Consider the following 24,648-nt stretch of genomic DNA (forward strand, 5'->3'; position numbering starts at 1 on the left):
AGACACATCGATTGGTTGCCTCCTGCATGTGCCCCAGCCCAGGCCAGGGATGGAGCTTGCAACCGATGTACGTGCCCTTGGCCGGAATTGAACCCAGGTCAGGACCCTTCAGTCCGTGGGCCAACACGCTAACCACTGAGTGAAACTGGCTAGGGCTGTATTTATAATCTTGCCACAGATATTAATTAGTGTGAGCAGGCTTTGTGTGGGCAGATGTTTAAAAGAACATTCTGAAAGCAGAGCAGGGCAGCCTATATAGCCTGCTCACTAGTGCCAGTCCTCTTTCTTGTTGGCCTGTAGGCAGCTCCTGAAGAAAATCAGAGCCCAGACTCTAGGCCATCCCTAGGGTCTTGTTTAGTGTATGTGTTTCCCCACCCAGCTCTGTGGGAAGTTTTGCTCTTCAGCTGAATCTGGCTCTCCTGCACCAAAGTATCCATCTATCTCCTGCTCTGCCTCAGGTCCAAGGAGCCAGGAGAAGCCAGGCCTCGGTTGCTCTGCAGAACCTGTAGGTGGTGGCTGTGACAGGATGGCAACCGCTTCTTTATCAAGGTGTACTAGCAGCGTGAGGGCTATGCACAGTGGTGCTTGAGCCTGTGCTGAATTCAGCTGTCCTGGAGGCAGGTGGAATATGGCTCAGGAAGGGTTAGTCCTTGCCCAGAGGCACGTAGATAGCTTTGGGGGAGAAGGGTTGTCCAGGGCTATTTGCTTACCCCAGAGGAGCCTTTACCCCTGTTGTCCCAGAAGTTTCCCTGTTTGTAGCCTTTCCTGGGTACACTGGCCTGAGAGTTGACATACTACAGAGGGGCCTTCTGGGAGTGAGGAGAGGAGAGGGGTCAGTGACATCCTTCCCTCTCCTTCTGCCCCACTGAAGAAGCTTCAGGGCAGGAGTTTCCTGTATCGGGCTGCTCTGGGTTGCACACCCCAGTCCAGATAGCCCTCTGATCTATGTGTTGCCCCTCACTCCCCTGCTGCCACCTCCCCAGCCAGCTTATCAGGCTTCAGCGTTCTAAGGCTGGCCCTGCATTCCAGCCTGAGACCTGCTTCCCAGCACTGTGAGCCTGTCATCCTCCCATCCCATCTGCCCAGTCCCTGAGCTGTCCCATCTACAGCAGCTTCGCTGGTGGCAGGAAAATGGTTCTCATGGCAAATCTCACCCACCATCTATCTGTCGTCTTACTAAGGCCATTGGTTTGCTGTACAAAGGAAGGTCTGATTTACCAGGAGAGGAGAGAAAGGATGAGATGCCAGATGCCCAGGTCTGCAGAGGGATTTTTTAAAGAGCTTTTCATTCCTCTCTCACCCTAGTGATGTAAAAGAAATGAAACTTGGTTTTCTTTTGATCTGGCTTGCTTCTGGATCATTTTATTTTTTTATTTTGTTTTATTTTATTTTGTTAATCCTCACCTGAGGATATTATATCCATTGATTTTTTTAGAGAATGTGGAAGGGAGAGGAGGGGGAGAGAGAGAGACAGAGAAAAACATTGATGTGAGAGAGAGACATCGATTGGTTGCATTCTGCACACGTGGGGCAGGGATCAAGCCTGCAACCCAGGTATGGGCTCTTGACTGAGAATCGAACCCAAGACCCTTCGGTGCACGGGCTGATGCTCACAGCACTGAGCCATGCTGGCCAGAGCTAATCAGGATCATTTTAAATAGCCTTGTGCCAACCCTCTCAAACACACGAGGATTAGAAAGCAACTTGGCTATGGGCCTTCTGAGTCCCTGTTGGTGGCTTGTTTGCAGTGATGTGCTGTCCTCTGTTTCCCAGGTATGCACATCCCCAGCAGGAACCTTGACAAGCATACCTCCTTCCTTGCTTGACAGGCCTGGTAAGGAAAGGGTTGCAGCTCCAGCCAGGGTGCTTCAGAGTGCACAGTTCCATCTCTCCAGATCTGACCCAGCAGCCCGCAGGAAACACCTCAGGGAGCCTCACAACTGGCTGCTCTTGGGAGCTTCCAGACTCTTTTCCCCTTCCCTTCTGAGCACCAGACTTCCTCAGGGCTTCTTGGGTGCCCTTGATCACACCAGGACAAGGGCTTGTCCAGAATCACCCTTTCAGAGGGTCATCCATGCTGGGTTCTCATGCATGTGTCTGAGAGGTTCCAGGAAAGCGAGGTTGTAGCCCCTACCCCTGCCAAGTCCCTTAGCTTACTCAGTTCTTGCTCTTCTGCTGTGGCTGTTGTTGCTATGGATGTTATTTTACTAGAGGTTCAACAGAGACCTCACCTTCCAGGGAAGCAGACACCCTGAAGTGCAGTGCCACCCTTTGTTGCCCACACCTTGGTGCAGTCTGCTGCCTTTGCTGCATACTCTGGTGCATGGGAGGTTCCCTCACCAAGCAGCATTGAGAGGACATTAGCACGTTGGGAGTAAATATCATTTTGCTTAAGCCAATCCCTGTATTTTGTAATGATCACACTAGATTCTGCCAAATTAGCAAATCTTCCATGCCTAAAGCCCAACAGCTTGTGAGTGCATGAGTTCATCTGGCAGCATGCCAGTTCTCATGAGATCCTTCTAGCTAGGCTTGTTTCCACTGGTTCATAGGTCGATGCTCTACCACTGAGCCATGCCGGCTGGGCGGTCATCATATTTATGAATCATACTAATCTTAGTTATTTTAAATTCCCCATCAAGTTCTGGCTGGCGTGGCTCAGTTGGTTGAGCCTTGTCCTTTGCACCAAGGGATCGCCAGTTCGATTCCCAGCCAGGGCACATACCCAGGTTGTGGGTTCGATCCCTGGTTGGGGTGTGTATGGGAGGCAGCAGATTAATGTTTCTCTTTCCCTCTCCCTTCCTCTCTCTCTCTAGAAGGAAATCAATTTTAAAATAATTTAAAAAATAAATAAATTCCCCATCAGGTAGTTCCAACATCTGGGTCATCTCTGAGTCTGGTTCTGTTGATTGTTTTGTCTCTTGACAATGTTCTTTTGTGTGTGTGTGTGTCTCAGATTTTTATATTGAATACCAAATATCATGTATAGGACAGAGACACTGAAATAAATAATATATGCCTGGAATGGACTTTCCTCTTTTGTTTCTAGGCCATGGGAGGAGAGGGGGAGTTGAGTTAGGTTAGTTAAGAAGTTGAGCTGGGGTTGGGTTTTATTGTTGCTGTGGTTACCTTCAGTACACCACCAGCTTCAAATTCCTCTGATGATGTTTTATGCTTAGAGTGGGGGCTGGTTTGCTAGAAGGTTTTTTCAGTGTTCCATTTCCACCATCTTCTCGCCATGTTCTTGCCCCTTTTTCCTGCAATAGATTGTGTTATATGTTTTTCATGCTTGGTAGCCTGGAATAGGGGCCAGTGTTGGTTCTCTTTTGTCTTGGTCCAGCCTCAGAATTAGGCAGGCTGTATCGCTGTGTCTCAGGAGTGGGTCTCTCTCAGTGATTTGATTCTTTCTCCAGTGGTGGGAGACCTGAATGTTTGGGCCCTGGATGGTTTCCTGCTCTCCCTCAGGGTAGGTTTTTTTCTTTTCCTCTCCTCAAGCTGCAGTGGGTCTTCGCTGTACCCTTGAGGCAATAAGATTTGCTGCCCTTCCCCTAATGGCTTAAGTCTTTGTTCCTTGAGGGAGAAAGGTCCAGCCAGGGCTTCATGCCTTCCCATGGCAGTGGCCACTCCTCTTCTCCAAGCCAGCACCCCAATAAAGCTTTTTCTAATTTCCCTGCTGTTTCTCATGAGCACCTATGCAGGTCTGAGGAGAAGACTCAACAAGTAGGTACCAACCTCCTTTGTGTCTGTGACTCCCAGCAATCTATACTCTTGTGCTAGACCATACTTGGCCTTTAGCAACTGGATAAATGTTTTTGCTGAATTCTTACCCACTTCAGTTATTTATGCCTGTTATATCTATATGGTAGAAATATTGTATAATGATGTACTACTGTGCAATCTCTTCCCAACTCCATGTTCAGCAACATCATGTTGGAAGCTTGAATTCAGCCATGATGGGAGTATTTATACCATAGAAATTAATAACTGCTACAAATGAGTGCTTTTCCCCTCCTGAGAGCCAGTTGTTAAACATTTACCAGAACACCATTTTGGGGGTAACGCCCAGAAGGTTGACCATGGAGATTGGTGCCTTTGGTGAGTGGCCCGGCGGCCTCTAGGGCAGGGCAGGCTCAGCAGTGTCAGAGTGGCTGTGTTTAGGCTGTCTCCTCTGCAGGGCAGTCACCAGGCCTCTGGTAAGGAGACTCGCCTTGGGGACGCCCCTCCATGCTGGAGGTGGTAGGTTCATGCTGCTGCCCTCCCTCCCTCTTTCTCCCCGCAGAGCGCAGCCAAGACAGCACGGCCGTGGCACTCTCAGACTCCAGCTCGACACAGGATTTCTTTAACGAGCCCACCCCCTTGCTCGAGGGTTCCCGGAAACCCTACATTGAAAAGAGGCCATCTGTTCCCAGTTCCCAACCAGGACCAACCAGTAAAGACCTTCCAGGGACCACAGAGGAAAGAGGTATAAAGACTTAACTTGGTGAACTAGAACTGTTTGATGTCCTGTGGCAGTCTGGGCAGTGCTGAAGAAAGTGGGCTCTGGAGTGGCCCAGGTTCAGCTTGGTTTCCATCCTCATGCCTCCACCTGCTTTCCTGGAACCTTGGTTGGGCAAGTTACTCACCAATCTGGCCCTCCGTTGTTCTTGCTGTGGATGGGAGTGATGCCAAGGCCACTCTTGAGTTGTGAGGATTAAATGAGACAGCTCATAAAGTGCCCACATGGTGCCTGGCACATAGTGTGCACTCAGAGATACTTGTCACTATTATGATCCCCACCATGGCCCAGTGTGGGAAAGCCATGTCCATGACATGAGTGCCCCTATTTTTTTTCTTGATAAATGTTTATTTAAAAAGTCGGGATCTTAAATGTCACAGATGTGTTTTCTTTTTAGTCTGAATTGTATCAGGCCTTTAGGGGGGGGGAAAAATCTCCTGTTATTTGGTGGGGAGTAGGGCTGATTTTACCCTGGGGTATGCCCAGCTCTTTTGTGGTTCACAAGTCCCTTTTGTGGAAACCAGTGGCCAGAGCCCCACACCCAGGCTTGCTGGGAGATTGAGTGCAGGCTAGGCATCCCTGGTGCTGCTCTGGGGCTGCGACTAGTCAGCTAGCTGTGGATTTTGAAAGCTTTCCCACTCTGGCCAGGACCAGGGCACACAGGTACTTTCAAACAACAATAACAACAATAACCACCCAGACCCATGCTTGGGCTCCCATGCCAGGCACTGTTTTAACTCATAACCACCCTAGAAAAAACACCTGATGATTCCCATTTTACAGGTGAGGAATCTGAGATTCAGAGTGGGGCAGGTATTTGCCCACGGTTGGCCTGCACCATTAACTACTACCCCATGCTGCCTCTCCAGGTGGGCTGCATGGGCAGGTGGCCGTGCACAGGGCAGGTGAGGTTGATGATAACCTGGCCACCCAGTGTCCAGGGTCTACCCCCAAGAAGTTGCTGCACAGGCCCTGGACCAGAGAATCAAGCTTTAGGAGCTCACATGTAGGTGTGGCAGTGGGGCTGAGCCATTTGCGCTAGGGAAGGCCTCTCCCAGCTCTCTGCTTCTCACCAGCCTCCCCTAGGTGGCCTTAGAGGGGGATGAGAACACATGCCCTATCAGGGTCAAGGGGACATGGAATGGGCCATGGGTTTATCTGCCCTGGGCCCCCAATGAGAGGTGAGGCCAGTGCCCTGCTGTCTCACTAGGCAGTCATTATACTATCCCAAACCCCTGTTAACGTTCTACAGCTGCCAGAAACACGCTATAGGGAGTTTGGAAGGAGAAGTAACCCGTCCTCCCAGCACTCCAGTACAGCGACTGTTCACATCAGTCTCAAAAATAAGATTAGTTTTACTAATGTACAAGTGAGGCCTTTTGTCTGTGCTGTGGCTCATCAAGCAGCAAACTGATGTGGTTGCTGTTGTGTGTTATTTGCTTTCTCTCAGTAAGAGGAAATCCCCATCTTCATGCTGCCAGGGTTAGAATTAGATATCCTGGCTGGGAAGAGTTGTGTGGGCTTGTTGACATTTCTTACCCTCTTCCTTCCACTAAAGTGACCTGTGAGGCCCATTCAGCAGTAGGAGTGGGTGCGGTAGGTAAGGCATGTCACCCATGCCTCCTGGGCCTCAGGCCACCCAGAACCCGGAGCAGCTGGGTTTTGATGCAGTCTTGGCATCACTGTTTTGCTGTTATTCTTTAGGTGTCTTTAGACATGCATTATGAGCTCTTTTGGATTAATTCTTAACCCTCCGCCCACTTTTCATAAGAAGTGTGTTCCTGTGTGTCTTTGTGTCTGAGCACTTAGTGCCTTATCTAAACCCCTGGGAGCCCTGTATCTTCATCCGATTTCCCTGTGTCCCCTGTGCCTAATATGGCTGGCTGGGTCCAGAGTCATTGCCCAGACTGTTTATTGAGCCACATTTGAAATGTGTTTATTGAATTGAACACATTAGAAACTGGCACATTTTTGAGAAAGGCAGTGGTATTCTCTGTCAGATTTGTGCCAGCCCTAAGCAGGCTCCCAGTTGCTGTCGATGGGCTGTGAGTGGATACGTGTGGGACCTAAGCAGTTTCCTGAGCTCTCATGATAGGAGAGCATAGTGTCCAGATCAGAGATAACCTGTCCCTCAGTCATTCAGTCAGCTTCTAGGCTCTGGGCAACAAGGGAGGGGGAGACACTCATGCAAAAACCCAGTGGGATCAGTGACATCAGACAGATGTGCACAGGAGATACTCTGCACATACCACCCTGGGGGTGGGGAAGCTTGAAAGAGGAGCTGACACTGAGTAGAGTCCTGGAGGGTAAGAGTATGTGGGTGAAGCAGGGGAGGGTGGAGGGTAGGGAATGCATCCAGGATGGACGAGACAGTGAGGAGGCAGTAATAGGGAGCGAGATGTTCCCAGTGGCTGGTCACAGGCTGTGAGGCCAGGAGGAACACTGGGAGGGATGGCAGGACTGACAACAGGTGGCCTTACCTTGCATGTCCTGGGAGGAGCCTGGCTTTGTCTTTGGCAGCTGAGGGGGACAGGGAATGACTGCTCAGATTCTTTACTTAGCAGGAAGAGCAATGGTGGGCAAGCTTGACATGCACCTGATATCTGCATGGTTATGCTTAGACTTGGCGTGAGGGCAACTAGGGCCTTAGCCTTGCCCATTCAACACTGTCCCAGGTTTGTCCTGGCTGCTGCTACAGTAGGGAAAGAGCTGCCACACCGAGGGCAGTCAGGGGCTCAGCACACAGGGTGGACAGGCTTCAGATTTGGTGCCAGCCTGCTTCTCGGGTCTCCTCAGGCAGTCTGTGCCAGAGTCCTGGGTGCTGGAGGGCCATCTCTCCCTTGACACTTGCTCCCACTGCCTTCCTTCCATCCCTTCCTCCCTGGCCAGACAGTCTTCTCCTGCAGCCCCTGCCTCCTAGCACAGGCTCTCCTGAGCTGCCTGCCCTCCCGTCCTGGTGGAGCAGTCCTGGATGTCCAGGTGCTGAGCTCATGGCTCACATACAGTAGCAGTAGCAGCAGCAGCTGCCCTGGAGAGGGATGTTGAGTGGGCTGTGGGCTGAGGCACTAAGTGGTGGAGCAGATGCAGCCCTTTGGGTGCCTTTCCTGGCTGTTCTATTCTGTGGTGGTGGCAGCTACACCTGCCCTGTGTGGGCTGCTTCCACATGCACCTGCATAGGCCCTGGAGGTGGGACAGCCCTGTGTCACCATATAGAGCCCAACTCTAACCCTTGCTCTTTGTGCCTTGGGGCCCCTCTGCTGTGTGCCATCTGGGACATCCTATTTCACAAAGTAGGAGACTGGGAGCAGAGCTGGTCACCTCACTAAGGTGCCTCCATTGCTGGTGGTGGACCACCCAGGGCAGAGCCTAAACTGAGGTGATTTTCTTTTCTTCTTCCTAACTGTAGGAAAAAACGAGGAATCCTTGGAGAGCACAGAAGGCTTCCGATCCACAGAGCAAGGCAGCCAAAAGCCTGCTGTAGACCCCCAAGCCTCTTCCTGCATCCCTGTCAAGTCCTCAGCATCTGTACCCACCCTGTGGGATGGGAGGAAGAGAGGGGATCCCCTGGGAGAGCCAGCAGCCTTCCCGCAGGGGCTGCCAGCCGGTGCTGAGGAGCAGCGCCAGTTCCTCACAGAGCAGTGCATCGCCTCCTTCCGCCTGTGCCTCAGCCGCTTCCCCCAGCACTACAAGAGCCTCTACCGGCTGGCCTTCCTCTACACCTACAGCAAGACCCACCGTGTGAGTGGGCACCGTGAGTGGGCGCTGGGCCGAGCTGGTTGGGAGAGGGGTTGGATCTTCCCAGGGTTCCCAGACATCTTCGAGGGCTGGTGGGCAGAATGGAGACCGATTAGAGTGTCTAAAGATCTTGAGTGGCATTGCTGGGAGGGATGGGAGAGGCAAATACAGGAGGCGAGGTCAGTGCAAGTGTGGTCAGCTTTCCAGGTGAGAGGTGGTGAGGGCCGCAGGTTGCAGTGAGGGATCGGAGGAAGAGTGGGCATGGAAGCTGCCCCCACAGTGGGACCACAGGTGTGAGTACTTGCTGTGAATGAAGGATGGGGGCCAATAGATTCATCTTCTCTGGCCTGTGAGGATCTGTGTAGCGACTCTCACTCTGCTGTCAGATTCTCTCACCCCTGCCATTCTCCTGTCATCTTCAGCATGGCCCACCACGCACATCCTCTGTATGCCCGAGAGGCCTCCGTCCTCTCTGTTCCAGGGCCTTGCTTGCCCTGGCCCCGTCCCCTCTGGCTGCGTCAAAGGCCTTCTCAACATTTCCCTACCCCTGGGCTCGCCTCCCTGGTGCAGCTGCCAGAGCCATCTTCACAGCCTCTGCTGCATGGGGGTTGGGTGCTGACAGCCTCCTCCAGCTCTTTTTGGAAAGCAGATGATGTAGCAATTCTGAACAGCTGTGCCCCAGGCTTAAGGGCTCCTAGGAGTTTCCCAGCCAGATCTTTAAACTGGCATTTAGCGTTTGTGGAGGGATTGTGGCATGTTATGCATTCTTTCACTCTCTCATCACTTACCCAGGAAGCATTGTGGAGATCGTGCCCTTGTCATGGTTTCTGCCCCCTATTGAGCTACATTCAGAGGGGCAGCCAGATTAAAAACATGCAGTTGAGCAAATAAAGGAAGTACATTGTAATAAATACTAGAGAGAAGAAAATGGGCTGGCACATAGGGGTGGAGGTGCCACCGTGGCCCCTCGAAGGCACCCATTATGCTGAGTCCTTTAGAGTGGCCATGGGCAGAGTGGGGACAGTGGTGGACTGCAGGAGAGGGCAAGCAGCCTGGGCACATGGCAGACCTGGGTGAGCAACCAGGGTAAGGGTGAGGGCCATTGAGGGCCAGGGTGGCAGAAGCAAGTAGGGGATGCTGTGGTCTTTGCTTTGGCTGCCTCCTCAGTGAGTTCCAGGCTCAAAACCTCCTCCTCCCAGAAGCCCCTGCCAGCCCCCCTTGCCAACTTTTCTGTGGGATGTTCGAAGAACTTCAGGAGGAACAGTTGGCCAGAGAGACAGATATTGGATTGGCCCTGGTTATGTGACAGAAGTTGTTAATTGGCAGAATTCTGTTTGAGGACTAGGTACAGGTAAGTGCCCTGTGCAGTAGTGACTGCCCAGCACACTCAGGTGGCCTGGTTATCTTTCTCAGAGCAGAGCAGATGGAACTGGTGTTGTCAGGCCTGGGGCTGGGGAGGTGATCTCTGGGGCTCCATCTCTGCTGCAGGGCATCTGCCTTTCCCAGTTGTCATTGCCCATCTTAGCTGCTGGTGCCACCCTTGAGCCTGGTCTGCTCATGCCCTCCTTGCACTTCACAGTGGAACTTACCTCTGGTGCCCCATGCTTTCTGGACCCAGGCAGACCTGAGTTTTAATAAAACCCATTCAGTAAACAGACTGCAGGGTCCCAATGGCTGATGCTTCCTTCTTTTCCCCACTGTGCTCCTGCACTGCTTGGGAACTCTCTCCCTTCCCTCGTTTGGGACAAGCAGAGCCCGGTATGAGCGGTCCATGAGCCTTGGGTGGAAGGGATGCTAGCAGCTGTCGTCCGGGCCTTTTCGGCCTTGCTCCTCCCTTCAGATCTTCCCCAGGCAGCCAGGCAGCCCCTGCCAGGTGTGGTCACTCTAAGTAGGACATGGAGCTTCCTGTGCTGAGCCAAACCTTCCCCCACTGTGGCAGGTTGCCCTCTCCAGAAGCCAAGATGGAATTTGGGGTGCAAGATGCCAATTAAGGATCAGTTCTTTTAGAAGGGAGGGGAAAGATGCAAGGTTGGGTAGAGGGAGAACTGAGTTGTGATAAGGGCCCCACAGAGTCCCTAGTGGCCAGCCCCCAGCCCCACCCCCATTAAATGGCTCTCATCTGAGTAGGAAAGAGCCTTTGTAGGCAGAAAGGCTCCCCACAATGCCAGACACTGACTGCTGTTATCACAATCTGTCCCCTTGCTGGGTGATGTTTTTTTAAGTGGAGAACAGTATTTGTATCAAAAGTAAAGAAAAATTGGAGAGAGGACATTCACGGTTCTGCCACCCTAAAACAAAAGCATTTTGTGTGTATATTTCTTCCCAGCTCTTGTGTACACACACTGTTGACTGTTACTTCTGAGGCTCCAGGTATTTTACATCTGGGCACGTGGCTCAGGGTCAGTCACACGGGTGAATGACAGCCTGGAATCGGCCCAGCAGCCTTGCCCAGGCCCAGCCACTCCACTGGCCCCTGCACACCGTTGGAACATCTATGCCCAGTTTGCCATTTTGCTCTTTCTGTGAATGTCCCCTAGGTCATTTTGGTTACCCTGTGATGGTCTCAAGCTGACACAGCCATCCCTGGTTGTGGGCATGGAGGCTAACTTGGCTGTCTGCTCCATGGACATCAGTGTTCCTGATAACCCGTCACAGATGTCACATTCCATTTCTGTGGCTCTTCTGGTAGCTGTGTTCCCAGGTTGGGATCCTTGGTTTTCTGAAGCAGAATGCTGGTCTTGATTCCAAAAAATACCCTCTTTCTCATGCAGCAACTCTGCATGGGTGCCAGTGTGCTGGGTGCTCTGGAGGCCACCACATACCCTGAGTCCTGACTGTATTCCCAAAGGTGCTGCTGTCTTCTTGATTTGCTTCACTCAGACCTTTGCTGAGCAGCAGTTGACACCCCAACTTGAAGAGCAGGCTCCTGGCTCCACTGAGAGCCTGAATTAAGGCTACCTGGGACGTGCTGCCATCCTGGGGGCTGGGTATGGTTCAGCTTGGCCACAGATCTGGGGACACAGCTAGTGCTCTCAATGACTAATGCAGAACCATTAACTGACAAGCAGCCCCAGCTTCCCAAACACAGCTGTTTGGTAACAAACACTTCCCGCTGTGTGTATTTAACAGCAGCGCATTGCTTCATAAAGTTCCGCCTGTGGACTTGGCAGTGGCACTTTCCTGTCGCTGTCTCATGGCTCAGTGGCTGCCAGAGCATCCATCTCCGTGTCTGCAGAGCAGCCCCAGGGGCTGTGCAGGGTCTTTCATAAGTGCCCCAAGTGAGGATCTGCTCAGTTCAGAGCTCCCAAGCCTCTGCAAAGAAACTGCTTTCAGGGTGTGGAGCACTACTTGCTTAGCTGCTGGCTGCAGTATTTTGGGGGGAGGGGAAAGAATAGGGCTTTGAAGCGCATCTCACCCCAGTTCAGATCCTGGCTATATGTCAGAACTCACAGAGCTCAGGGCTCTTGTCTCATGATGCTCCCACAGAATTATTATGACAAGGTGAGGGGTGGGGAGCTAGGTAGTACCCAGCACACCATGCACCAGCCCCCAGTCTAGTCCCTCTTTCTCCTGTCGCCTATAATTGGGGCTCTCACCAGCATTTCAGGGCCCAATTCTTCAGTGTCAGCATCCCCCATGTCTTCTAGCCCTGCCACCAGACCTTCTGAGGGCTGGGTCTGCCCCTGATGGACCCATGATCCCTGCCTAAGTCCACCCTCCTGCCCAAGGTTGGGTTTGCTGCACACAGGCTGGCCATGGTATCCCAAAGCAGGCCTCCTGCTGGCCTACACCAATGGCCAGGGTTACCTGAGGTGTGCTCTCTAATGCTTTCCACATCTTAGACAGGGAAGGTCACTTATGCCGAGTCCACAGGCAGCCCAGGAGGAAGACCACATGGATTGGGATACTTTTCATCATGTGGGTTCTAGCCTTCACTGTTGGGATCCATGGGTGCCCCTACCCTGACTCCCCACCCACTGCCTATAATAAGTTGGGGAACTGAGCCTCCCACCTCTTGCTTTGAGGGGTCTAGGACAGAGTAGATTATAAGATGGTCCTGGGACTCAGTCTTGAAAAAGAACAAACTTGGGGTATTCACACTTCCCAATTTCAAAACTTACTATAATTTACAGTAATCAAAACAGTGTGGAATATTATTCAGCCTTAAAAAGAAAGGAAATTCTAACACATGCTACAGCATGGATGAATCTTGAGGACATTTTGCTAAGTGAAATAAGCCAGTCACCAAGAGACAAATACTATATGATTCCATTTATATGAGGTATCTAAAGTATTCAGAATCAGAGACAAAATCAGTAGAATGGCAGTTGCTAGGGGCTGTGGATAGGGGGAAATGAGTTAATAGGTATAGAGTTTCAGTGTTGCAAGATGAAAAGTTCTGTAGATCTGTTGCACAACAATGTAAATATACTCAACACTACTGAACTGTACACTAAAAAATGGTTAAGATGGTCATTTTTATGTTATGTTTTGTACCACAATTAAAAATAAAAAACAGTATCGTACCAGCCTAAGAATGGATATAGATCAGTGGAATAGAATTGGGAGTCCAGAAATAAACACATATATCTATGGTCAACTGATTTTCAAAAAGGGTGCCAAGATACTTCAGTGGGGGAAAGGACAGTCTTTTCAACAAATTGTGCTGGTATAACTAGGTAGCCACATGCAAAAGAATGAAGTTGGACCCAGTTCACCCCATATATAAAAGTTAACTCAAAATGGATCAGAGACCTAAATTTCAGGGACGCTTGGAAGAAAACATAGGTGTTAATTTTCATGACCTTGAATTAGGCTTTGTTTTCTTAGATATAACACCAAAAGCACAGGTGAGCAAAAGGAATTAAGTGGACAGCATCACAGTTTAAACTTTTGATCTTCAGAGTGCACTATGAAAATGAGTAGACAACCCAGACACAGGGAGAATGTTTACGAGTCATGTGTCTCATAAGGGACTTGATCTAGAATCATAAAGAACTGTTACAACTCAGTAACTAACGACAGCCCACTTTAAAAATGGACAAAGGATGTGACTAGACGTTTCTCCAAAGAAGACATGCTAATGGTTAACAAGCACAGAAAAAGGTGCTCCACACTTAGCCATTAGGGAAGTGTAAACCCAAACCACATTGGCATGCTGCTTCACACCCACCAGAATGGCTAGAATTAAGAAGATTAGCTTCCCCCCAGCCAGGTGGGTCAGTTGGTTGGAGCATCGTCCCATACCCCAAAAAGGTTGCGGATTTGATTCCCAGTCAGGGCACATACCTAGATTGTGGGTTTGATCCCCAGTGGGGGCGTATTCTAAATGGGAGGCAACCAATCTGTGTTTCTCACATCAATGTCTCTCTCTCTCTTTCTCTTCCTCTCTCTCAGTCAATAAAAACATCCTCAGGTGAGGATTAAAAAAAAGACTTTAGCGTTTGCTTGTGGGCATCTCCTTGGTAATGGGCCTGGAGGTGCACCCGATGGCAGTTCTGGGGGCCAAGAGTGTGGGCACACTAAAGCTGTGTGTCCCCTTCATGGAGGACAGGGTTTGAGAGCATTGGTGGGTCTCTCCAGAACTAGTTTTCTGTGGAAGTCCTCTTGGTTAGGTCACTGCTGTTCTCCAAATCTGCTTTGTTTGTGGTGGTTGCTTGGTCTCAACTTGGGGGTGTGGAGGGGGTGTTTTTCCCATTCTTTGCCATCTGTGGTCCTCCCAGGTCACTCAATATCTTAAGAGAAAGAGGACAAGAAACCAATTTCATCAGGGCATGAGACAGCCTGGCCTGGGCTGGCACCTTGGTGTTGCTTCTCACAGCACCCTGCCTAGCAGAGCAGCAGGGAACTGAGGCTCAGAGGAGAGAGCAGCTTGTTTCGCACTCCTTGGTGCAGATGTGGTGCGGCCTGGGGTGGTCTCAGGCTGGTGAGGGCCCCTGGGACTCAAATCTTAACTCTTGCCTTTACCTTCCAGATGGAAGAGACAGGGCCTCTGACCCAGATCCTTCACCTGGCCGGGCAGGGTGGATGCCCAGCTTCTCGCAAAAGCCACATAGCAGCTGATGGTTCCATTAAGGCTGACCCAGCAAATGTTCACTGAAAGCCCACTGTGTGCTAGGCCTGGTGGCAGAGGCTCGGGGGATAGCAGAAGTAACGCCAACACACCATCCCCCACCTTTGAGGAGATCATGGCTAAGCACAGCCACCAGACAGTAATAGGGCTGCTGCTGGTCAGTGTATCAGGAGCATGCAGTGAGCCAGGAGTGCCCAGCATCCCAAAGCGAGGAGGGAGGGAAGAGGAGAAGGGCCTGCTCTGCCAGAGGGGCTGCCTGCTTCTGGGCCCTGTGCTGGACCTTGCTCATGTCATCTAGCCCCTGCACTGCCCACATCAAGTTTTGGCCTTCTGTCAGCTTGTGCTTGGCCAAAGGGCTTTCCTCCTGCTCTTGAGGGCAGGCCTGAGTCTCGCTGACCCTGCTGTGAGATGAAGCCCACCTTTTGCTGTGTGGATTTTCCCCTCTGGGCTAGATTAGCTCTTTGACTCAGCTAGCACCCAAGTTGTCACCAGGAGGTGATGCCCAGGTGAAGATTGTTCAGGAGACTGAGGGGTGTGAGATGAGGAAGAGGCTAGTCAGTCTGCCCCCATCACAGGCCTGGTCCTTCCCCAGACCCTGTGTTTAGCTTGCATCCCCCTCCCACCACTTGGTCCCTTTGCTAGTGCACATACTAAAACCTGAGCCTCCCCTCCCCTCACTCAGGTTCAGCCAGTTGGCTTCCAGCTTCAGTCCTGTGAACAGATCTCTTAAGCCAGAAAGTGGGAATAATGGCACCTTCGTTACAGAGGTTCATGCGAGTTAATGCTGCCTCACCAGGCAGGAAACGTGTCCTGATGATGAGCAAGCAGCCTGCCTTTCAGCCCCACGTGCATGTGACTCTGATGGGAGCAGAGGCCACTCACTCTGAGCAATGCTGTAGGCCCACCACAGGCTCCCTGTCCCCATCCCAGTGTGCTCCTGGCAGTAGCTGCATAGCATCATGACCCAGCCCCTGCTGTGACACATCCTCCTGGTGACATGGCAAGGGCCTATCCATGTGGTAGCTTAGTGGCCTGTCTGCTCCAGCCTATTCAGACTCACTTCTTTGTGGGATAAGCCCAGGCCCCATGTCTGTTTAGGACTTATTTGGTTAGAGGCTGCCTCCTGCCTGAGGGCCTGTAGTGCCTGCTATCTCCAGGGGAAGCTGCTGGCCTTTGAGTTCAGAGGCAGCTTGTGTGCTGGCGGGAGCCCAGGTGAGGGACCATCAGAGGGCCTCTGAACCCCTGCCCCTCACTTGTCTATTGTGGGTATAATTCCCCATATCCCTGTGCCACCAGCTTGTGTGAAATCTGCAGAGCCAGGTTAAATGAGAGGGCCTCTGAGTAGGGTCCTGCACTGTCTGGGTAGGTGTGAAGGGATTGCTCCTCAGGGTGTGATGTAGTCATCCCCTCCTGGCACAGGCTTGGAGACCCTGCTGCATATGTGCAAGTGAGTGTCCCAGGGGCAGGTGGTGAACTTCACGTTCCATCCCAGACAGTGGGACCAGGCATCATGAGGGTGTGCCTTCCACAGAACAGAGCATTGCCACCATCCCTCATTCAGCCCCTACTCCTTCTGTATACACAAAAGTGGCCTCACTGCAAGAGGATGCCGTGCCCCAGCCCCTGCTGCAGATCCTAGCCAGCCTTATGTGGTTTGCAAAATGAAAACTCAGTACTTTTCTCAACCTAGGAATCTTGGCTATGCATTTCAAAGTCTGTTTGCCACATGGTTTGAAGGTTCTGTTGTGCCTTTGGGGGCCAGAAGAGGTGGGACAGATGGCCCCCATAAGGGCCGACTACATTCCCGATTCTGTCTGCAGAGATGTGGATTCCAGCAGTATGAATGGGTTGAGCACTCTACCGGCAGCATCCATTACAAATAGACTATTTAAGATTGGAAAGAAGAGTGCAACTACCACCACCTCGTTGTCTCACACCCCATGACATAGCAGAACTACTTGATAGTGTGTTCCCTCCAGCGTGGTTCCTGTGCATTGCTGCAGGTTCATTCATTCATTCATTCAGCAGCTGACTACCTAGCAGTGGTTGTGTGGGAGGCCGTTTGAGGTACTGGGGATAGAGTGGTGTGCATAGCAAAGCCCCTGCCCTCAAGTGCACAGAGTGGGGATGCACAGTGAAAACTCTTGATGGCAGTGTATACCCTGTGCCCCCATAGAGAACTGTGCACAGACCTAGGGTTTCTGAATTACTGTACTGGAGAATAATAAAGGATGTTTTGAAAAGACAGACCTCATGCTCCAGTCTCCCCAGCACATGAGCTCTCAAGCAATCTCTTCTCTCTACAGCTCCCTTGAGCAAAGGAGGCTCAGGGCAGCAGCTCTGCCCCCAGCACTCCCACCTCCAGTGCCCTCTACTGGGTCTCCCCACTCCATATACTGTGGCGCCTTCCTGCCTCTGGGCCTCAGACAGTTCTCTTAGCCTGTCGGGTTGATCATTTTCTACAAGCTCAAATCCTGTTCGTCTTCCTTTCATTCTTTCCCCAAATATCTGTCTCATGCCTCTGTGGACGTCATATTGGTCTGGCCCCTGAGGGGCTGTCATTAAGGAAGTTAGACTGTGTGCCTGCCCTCGTGGGGCTGACAGACAGGTGGGAGCAGACAGCAAAACTGTCGGCCAGTCAATGGAAGAGGCTGTTTAAGATGGCTATAGGGGTGGGGTGAGGTGGTGCCAGGCCCAGAGACCTACAGGGACCAAGGTGCGGGCAGAGGCAAGTGTGGCTAGGGGGCTGAGCACAGGGGAGATAGGAGGGGACAAGCTGGCTTGTGGGTGGGTAGACTGAAGTGCAGAGCTGGCCCTCACTTCGAGGAAGGTGAGGCCTTCAAGCAGAGGAGTGCATCTCTTCAGGACCCTTCTGCCCTCTGTCTGCCCCTCTTTAGGGCAATTAGTGTGTTCTGCCCTCTTTCAGAGTAGAGTCCATGCCCAAGCCTCAGAGGACTTACGTATCCCAGGAAGATCGGTGCCAATCTCTGGTGTACATGTTTCTCCCGTTTCCCAGAGGTAGTGGTGAGACAGAGGCTCTGGGCCAGTAGTGTCGGTGACAGGGCCTAAGAAGGTACTGTTGTGGGAGTTCCCCTATTGGTCAGCTCTGTGTCAAGCACACAAAATGTGACCAGGCTGACTTGCCCACCCTGTGGGGGGCAGGGAAAGAGCCCAGGTGTCCAAGTCGCTCTGGCCTGGACCAGAAAGCAAGCCTGGCTCTACCACTTCCTGGCTCTGGGGCTCTTGAACCTGTCTGAGCCTCAGTTTCCTCAGCACTCAAAGGGCAATTACATGGGATGAGAAGTTACAGCTTTGTGTTCAGCCCACATGGCACAAAGTTTCTCCTTGCCACACACGAAGCTGTGGGCCAGGCTCTGTGCCCTGGGTGCAGCATGAGGGTTAGCTCCCCCTGCTCTTCACCTCACCCTGCTGGCCTGGTCCCTGTCACCTCCCATCTGGGGCCTCAGACATGAAGATCTGACTGGACACTTTGTGCCTTAGCTATCGACCGGCTCTTTCTCCTGCAGGCCTAGGAGAAGCATGCTCCCTGCTGCTGTACACTGGCCAAGTCTGCAGGAGGCTAATTGCCGATTCTAGTTGGATTTGGCAGGCCAGTGCTTTTTGAACTCTCCTCAAGTGCCTGATTTTCAGGTCTCTGAGAGCCCTGGGACCTCTCCCCCTGCCTCCTCCCTCCCTGGTCCTCCATTTTCTTCCTGTTGGGCAGGAGTGCAGTCTCAGTGCTGGTGTCCTTGGAGAAACTGCAGAGTGGTGGCAGACACAAAAGGATGTGCTTTCATATCCTACAGCCTTGGGGCCTGGACCAAGGCCCCACCCACCTCCTCCAACCCCTGCTTCCCCTGGCCTCAGTACTGTGCTCTCGCGTGACCCCAACCAGAAGGAATCTTTGTTGGGTTTTATTTTCTTGGTTTTCTTAAGAAAATGTTGGCCACTATGGAGATGCTTCTTTAAATCTGTTCCATGAGTGTTGGACTCCCCCAACACTGCTGCTACTTAGAAGGGATATTCAAATACTTCCCACAAGTCCCCAGGGAGCCCCGGAAGAGGTTTTGGGATCATAGCTCTGGGGTGACTTCTCTCAGGCCTCCTGTGCAGTACTGGCCAGGCCTGTGCCCTGGAGAAGTTGTCCTAAGACCTGAGGAAAGGGGAAGAGCAAGCACAGGCTCAGGCCCATGAGTGGTCCCCGGGCCCAATTCCTCCCTGCCTCACAGCCTTCTGCCTCCCCACTGGCCTCCTGGTCGGCCATATCTGGTCTCTGCCTCCTTGGTCTCTGCCTTCTCAGTTGGGCCCTGGCCACCCTTATTGTCTGGGCTTTTGCCTCAGTGAGCCCTTTAGCCCCATGACAGCCTTGTGCAAACCATAGGTCAGGTGTCACCTCCTCTGGAATCCTCCCGACCTACTCAGGCTGGACCTGAGGTGGGTCCTACTTCCATGGTTGGGTGTGCTCATTTTCATATACAAAGTGCAGGTAGCGGTCTCCTGTCCCATGGCCCATTCTGTGAGGGTGCATCCTTGGCTCATGAGACTGGCATTCAACACCTGCCTAGGCCAAGCCTCTCAGTGGCATTGAGGCTGAGGGGTTGTGGCTGAGCACTAATGGAGGTCATGAGGCTCTCCTCTGGGTTCCCTGAGCCGCCTGAGGCCTGAGATTTACTTTCTATTTGGATTCCTGGGGGCCTGAGGAGCCAGCTTGAGCTAATCTGAGTTGGATTTTCTTCCTTATAATGAACATGCCCAACCCACCCTGGTTCCCCATTCTGCATTGTTTCTCTAAGACCTGCTGTGGGGCAGGGTTGCAAGCATGGGTCCAGGATTTGTCAGCGGCCTCAAGAGGCTTCTTAATGGACAGGTCTGGGAGGTAGGTTCTCTGAGTCAGACTGCTGTGCATTGCTAGGGGCATTGGAATGTCAACTGCAAGTTGATCCTCCTGGTGTATCGGAGCTCAAAAGTTGAAGACTGAGACTGGGTAGTTCTCTCTCATTCCTGAGTGTGGAGCAGAGTAGCCCTGTTCCTGATTGGGGGCCTGGTCGAGGGTTGAGGACTCTTGCCCAGGTTGTCCCTCTCTGCCCACTTCTGCCTCCCCCAGGTAGGAGCAGGAAGCCCCACTGTTCACCGTGAATGGGTTCCTGAGGCCCTGGAAAGGACTCTGAGTCCTAGAGAAAAAATATCTCAGCAAACTGTAACTGTTGCTCCCTGACAGCTGCTGAGTCTCAGTGAGAGGGGCCCCCACATGGTCCCTGGTGTGACTCCTGCTTGGGGGCTCCCTTTTGGAGGCAGGCTCTGAGCAAGAAAGCAAGCCACCTGAGTGCTAGGCCAGAGGGGTCAGCTGTACAGAGGGCTGTGGACAGCACATGCCCTCTTGTCCACCTGGGGCTGTCCCTGCTCTCTTGGTGCAGTAGGATGACCATGTTCCCTCAGGACCTTGTCCACTTTGAGCCTGCTTAGGTTAAACCAGGTCTGGCTACAACAACTGCTACAACAAAGGCAAGGGCAGCCTTGCCTTTATGGGGCCTCAGCCTTCAGCCACTCTGAGAGCCAGGCCATGTCCCTATAGAAATCAGCCTTGGCATTGATGCCAGGCTTAATCATTCAGGCTTCCCCTAGGACAGTGATTTTCAACCTTTTTCATCTCGCGGCACACATAAACTAATTACTAAAATTCTGTGACACACACAAAAATACATTTTTTGCTGATCTGACCAAAAAAGGAAAAAGTATAATTTTCATTCACTCACACTGGATGGTTATTGTTGTGTTGGCTGTTGTCTTTTTTTAAAATCCTTGCCTGAAGATATGTTTCTGTTGATTTTAGAGAGAGGAGGGAGAGAGAGAGACATCTGTGTGAGCGAGAAACATCAATCCGTTGCCTCCCTTAAGTGCCCTGACCAGGGAATCAGCCCACAGCGCTTCAGTGCACAGGACAATGCTCCAACCAACTGAGCCACAATGGCCAGGGCTGTTGTAATTTTTTTATTTGACAATCTAAGGGAAAAGAGGTCAATGCCCCTGACTAAAAAGTAACGTATTGCATGTTTCAAAAATTCTTGCTGCACACCAGTTGAAAATTGCTGCCCTAGGAGATGACATTCTCCCTCAGGCTTCCATAGAATAGCCAGCTTTGTCTTCTGTGAGTGTGGCATCCAGGGGATGTGTGCTTGAAACCTCATCTGTCCCCATCCCGGAGGAACCTCATCTCTGTGTGCCCCACCCCCACTCAGTTGCAGGGTTCTGTCTCATGCTTGGTGTAGAGCAGCCCTCAGCCCCACAGCAGCCTCTCGGGCTTGGCCCTCTGTGCAGAGGTGGGAGCAGAGACTCAGAAGCAGACCAGCAAGCCAGGGAGCTGGGTTTGTACTTTTGCCTGAAGTTGTGACAAAAGGAACTATTTTATAATAGTTTGACCAGCTTGACCAGTAGTGAACATAGTGGGAGCAAGTGGGACAGGCTCGCAGGGTGAGAAGTAAGAGGGTGCTCACAGTAGATAGGACATGAGGTGATGAAGGCCTTGTCCCAGGGGTGCAAAGGCAGCAAGGGACCTGGCTGGGGGATGAGAGAATTGGGGGAGGACTGATTGCCTGGGGATTGGGGGGGCGGGGGCTATAGAAAAAACAAGGGTCTGGTATTGCACAGTTCTAGGTTTCAGCCACAGCTCTGCCCCTGCAGGCCTCTCCCCTGTAGGACAGTTTTGTCCTGAAGTGGGTTGAAATGGTACATGCAGGGTGCTTAGCACTGGCTCTGGCCATGGGAGCCACAGTGATAAAGACCTTAGAGGAAAGGTGGCCAGCCAGGAGGCTGGTGGGGAAGGGCTGCTCTCTGGGTCAGTGAGAAGGCCCCAGAGAATGCCAAGGCAGCCAGATTCATGCCTAGCCTGACTCTGCCACCCAGTACCACATAGTCCAACAAGCTCTTGTTCTCACCTTGCCAGGTTCCACCAAGAGGCACCATTGCCCAGAGAACATGGGCCTGAGCACTTGAACAGAACTCCCTTCCCCATAAGCATGCAGGCCCCTGGCATACTGCAGAACCCCACTGAGCCTTAGCCTGAACCTAAGGTGGCTGCGTTGCTGGCTATGATGAGGAACACTGCGGACGTCCTGACAAGTCAGAACTGACCTTTTGGGCTAGTGGGGGTCTCCCTGTAGAAGGTGGGGCGCTGAACCTATGCAACAAGGTTGGTCAGAGTGAGGGATCCCTACTTGTGCCCTCTTTGGGCAGTCTGAGGCCACGCTCTCCTGAGTCTGCTGTGCTAGGCAAGACATCAGTTCCAAAAACGTGCCCCCCAGCCAGATCAAAGCCAGCAGCCAGAGCTGCCTGGAGCTGTGGGATCAATGCCGGCAGGAGATGCTGCTCAGCGCTGCTTTGCCAATGCAGCCAGGAAGGAGAGGACTGCCTCCCTTCCCCGTGGGTGCCTTGAGCTGCCCACACACTCACTTCCAACCTACTTTTTGTTTCCCCAGAACCTCCAGTGGGCCCGTGACGTGTTGCTAGGCAGCAGTATCCCGTGGCAACAACTGCAGCACATGCCGGCACAGGGGCTCTTCTGTGAGAGGAACAAGACCAATTTCTTCAACGTGAGTACTTTGCCTTGTTGATTTCCAAGGCTGCTCGCTGCCACTGCTTTTCACCAAAAGCATGCGAATGGGCTCCTGGGTGGGTGTTCCCACGACCACGGGTTTGCAGTATTCTCAGAGGGCAGGCAGAATAGTGCAGTCTTGAGTGCGCCAGACTCAGGAGTGGGACTATGCTTGCTGGGGGACTTCTGGCATGTCACTGCCCCCTCTGAGCACCAGTATGCCCATCTTTAGAGAGAGGCATGGACGAGCTTGGTGTGTTCTCTGGAGTATGGTGGGCAGTGGGGGGGTGCTCCATGCCCATGGCCCTGCTTCCTCTAGAGCAGCTTCTTGTGCCCCTGTGTGGTCTGGGGCACCTGGGGATTCTGATTGAAGCCAGAACTACTGCTTAAAAACAAGTTTAGCGAGTTGCTGGGCTTTTTGTGCCCTTCTAGGCCTCACATTCTGTATACATTGGAGACCCACTCCTCAGGCAGGACATGGCCTAGCACCAAGGCCTATCTGCCTCTCATCCCCAAGGCCCCCTAGGACCTGTATCTACTCCACCCTCATTCACTCTGTCCTGCACAGAGACAGATGACCCTTCATTCTGCTCCACTTTGAGTCCTCGCCGTCTTCCACCATTTCTCTCAGCATAGCCACCTCCCAGCTGGGGTGGCTTTGGCAAGTCCCATGGACCCTCTGAACTTTGGTTTCTATATTTTCCCAGATTCCTTGTTACATGTAGAGAAATTGAAGGGTGAGGTTCACTTGTACAGGAGCCGAGGAGGGCAGGTTTCAGGTCTAGAAGGGTGTTAAAGAGGTTGGTTCTGGAAGGATATGAGCAGGGTGAGGTCCCCACTGAGAGCCAGCTGGGTGGTGGGGTGTCTGGGTCCATGCTCTTCTCTCCTAGGCTGTGAACTTCTGGGGGCCAGGTCGGGGCTCTGGAGCTGGGAGCCCTGTGTCTGCCAACCCTCTCTCTGTGGATATTTTATAGACAAGTTGTAGATGTAATCTGTAATATCCACGGGACCAAGGGGTTTGCAGTGGAAGAGAAGCTCCCTCCCACCCAGATGTCCGGGCCATAGCTACTGCCCCATAGCAGCCTCTGTACCTTGTCCTGCATGTGTCCTTCCAGAGGGTGTCTGCCCATCGTTTTGTGTACAGAACACAGCAATGTACACAAAGGACAAAGTACACGTGCTTCTGCCCCTTGTTTTCTGGTTCTGTTTTGTATTTTTCACTTAAGAGAATGTCTTGGAAAGTATTTTGGAACTTGCTTATTCTTTTTAATAGCTGCATAGTACTCCCAACATATGGATGTCCCACAGTTTACCTACCCATCCTCTATTGATGAGCGTTTATATTTTTTCCAGTCTTTTGTTATTACAAACAATGCTTCATATATACATCTTTGTGGGAGCCCATTCACAGGATAAATTGCTAGAAACAATTCCTGGGTGAAAGGGTTTGTGGTGCCCTTAAAGATTTAGTTGATACTAGAGATCCAGCCCATACTCCCAACTTTAGACTCACTTTTTCAGATCTCATCAACACTGTGTTATTGAACTGTCTTATATTTTCTCTTCAGTAGGTGAAAAATGCTGTTGTGTTTCATTCATTATTAGTAGGATTGACCACGACATCATGTTAGCAGTTTCAATTTCTTCTGTGCAATTTCTACTCATGTTCATTTTTCCTGTTGGAGTATTAGTCCTTTTCTTATTGATTTATAAGAACTCTTATACATTAATGAAATTGCCCTTTGTCAGTGGTTTGCAAACTTTTTTTTTTTTTTTAGTTGCTAAACCAAAGTTAGAGCCAAGAAAGTGACTTATTTCCCTGAGCTCCTGGGTTACTCCCTTTATAAAGTGGTTTCCCATTACCTGCCTTAAAGAGTAATTGTAAGAATGAAATTAGATAAGAGGGTAATGTCCCTAATGCGGGATCTGACACATGGTAGGTTCTTAAGAAAACAGTTTCCTTCCCTCTCCCCTCCCCCATGTTGGTGCTTTGACCTTAAGGACTGTGCAGTGATGTTGGAAGGGGAGACCCAACACTCTCTTCTTCCTCACAGCTGAAGTGCTCAGCCATCCTAATGGTGGAGTTTAGGAGGCTGGCACCTCAGATATCTGCTCCCTTGGAGCACATCTGAGCTGGTGACCAGGTTCTCTAGGCCCCTTCCCCATTTGGCTCACTCCTGTGGTTTCTGGGGCCTTCTAAGATATGAGTCCTACAGAAAAGTAGTCAGGTTGTACCCATGGGAGGGAAGGCTGGCAGAGCCCCACATGGGCCTGGCACATTGGCATCACCTCCCTCACAGCTGGAAGCCCCTACAGATACACGCCACCCAGACTGGACTGATATTTTGGGTATTTTGCCTCCTCCAGGTCAGCTGTTTGTTCCTCCATGCTTCCCAGTGACCTGCTGCTTTTATCACCCTCTCACCCTCTCCCAGCCTAAATTCTGGACACTCTGCTTTCTTAGCTCTTCTCTTTGGAGGTGGGTTGGGACTCCTTGTACTCATTGAGCCTGAAAAATTAACCTCTGGACAGAGACCAGACAGACACTCGCACCTTCATTTATGAAGTACCCTAGAGAAAAGCACTCCCAGCTGGTTGGTGACAGGATGGCCCTTGCTGAACCCACCGCGCCCTGTCCTTGCTGCTGCTGCAGGTGGACCCCTAGGGTAGACACCTCTAGCCAGAGCTCACACCTAGCGTATCAGAAAGTGTAACCCTGCACTCTCTCAGCACATGAGTTTGTCCATCAGATTTTAC

The 24,648-nt window shown here is 51.7% G+C and overlaps 1 protein-coding gene across 3 annotated transcripts in view; it reads left to right on the plus strand.

The window, feature by feature from the left end:
* The window catches only part of CABIN1 (calcineurin binding protein 1), a 117,890-nt gene that overhangs the window by 57,281 nt on the left and 35,961 nt on the right, over positions 1–24,648 (plus strand). For all 3 annotated transcript variants that reach the window (XM_081122585.1, XM_081122584.1, XM_081122586.1), the window contains exons 27-29: positions 4,280–4,462; positions 7,902–8,233; positions 21,776–21,889. In XM_081122585.1, coding sequence (XP_080978711.1) covers positions 4,280–4,462; positions 7,902–8,233; positions 21,776–21,889 — 629 coding nt within the window. The remainder of the gene's footprint in view (positions 1–4,279; positions 4,463–7,901; positions 8,234–21,775; positions 21,890–24,648) is intronic.

Source organism: Miniopterus schreibersii (assembly GCF_964146895.1).
Source record: "Miniopterus schreibersii genome assembly, chromosome: 20".
NCBI lineage: Eukaryota > Metazoa > Chordata > Mammalia > Chiroptera > Miniopteridae > Miniopterus > Miniopterus schreibersii.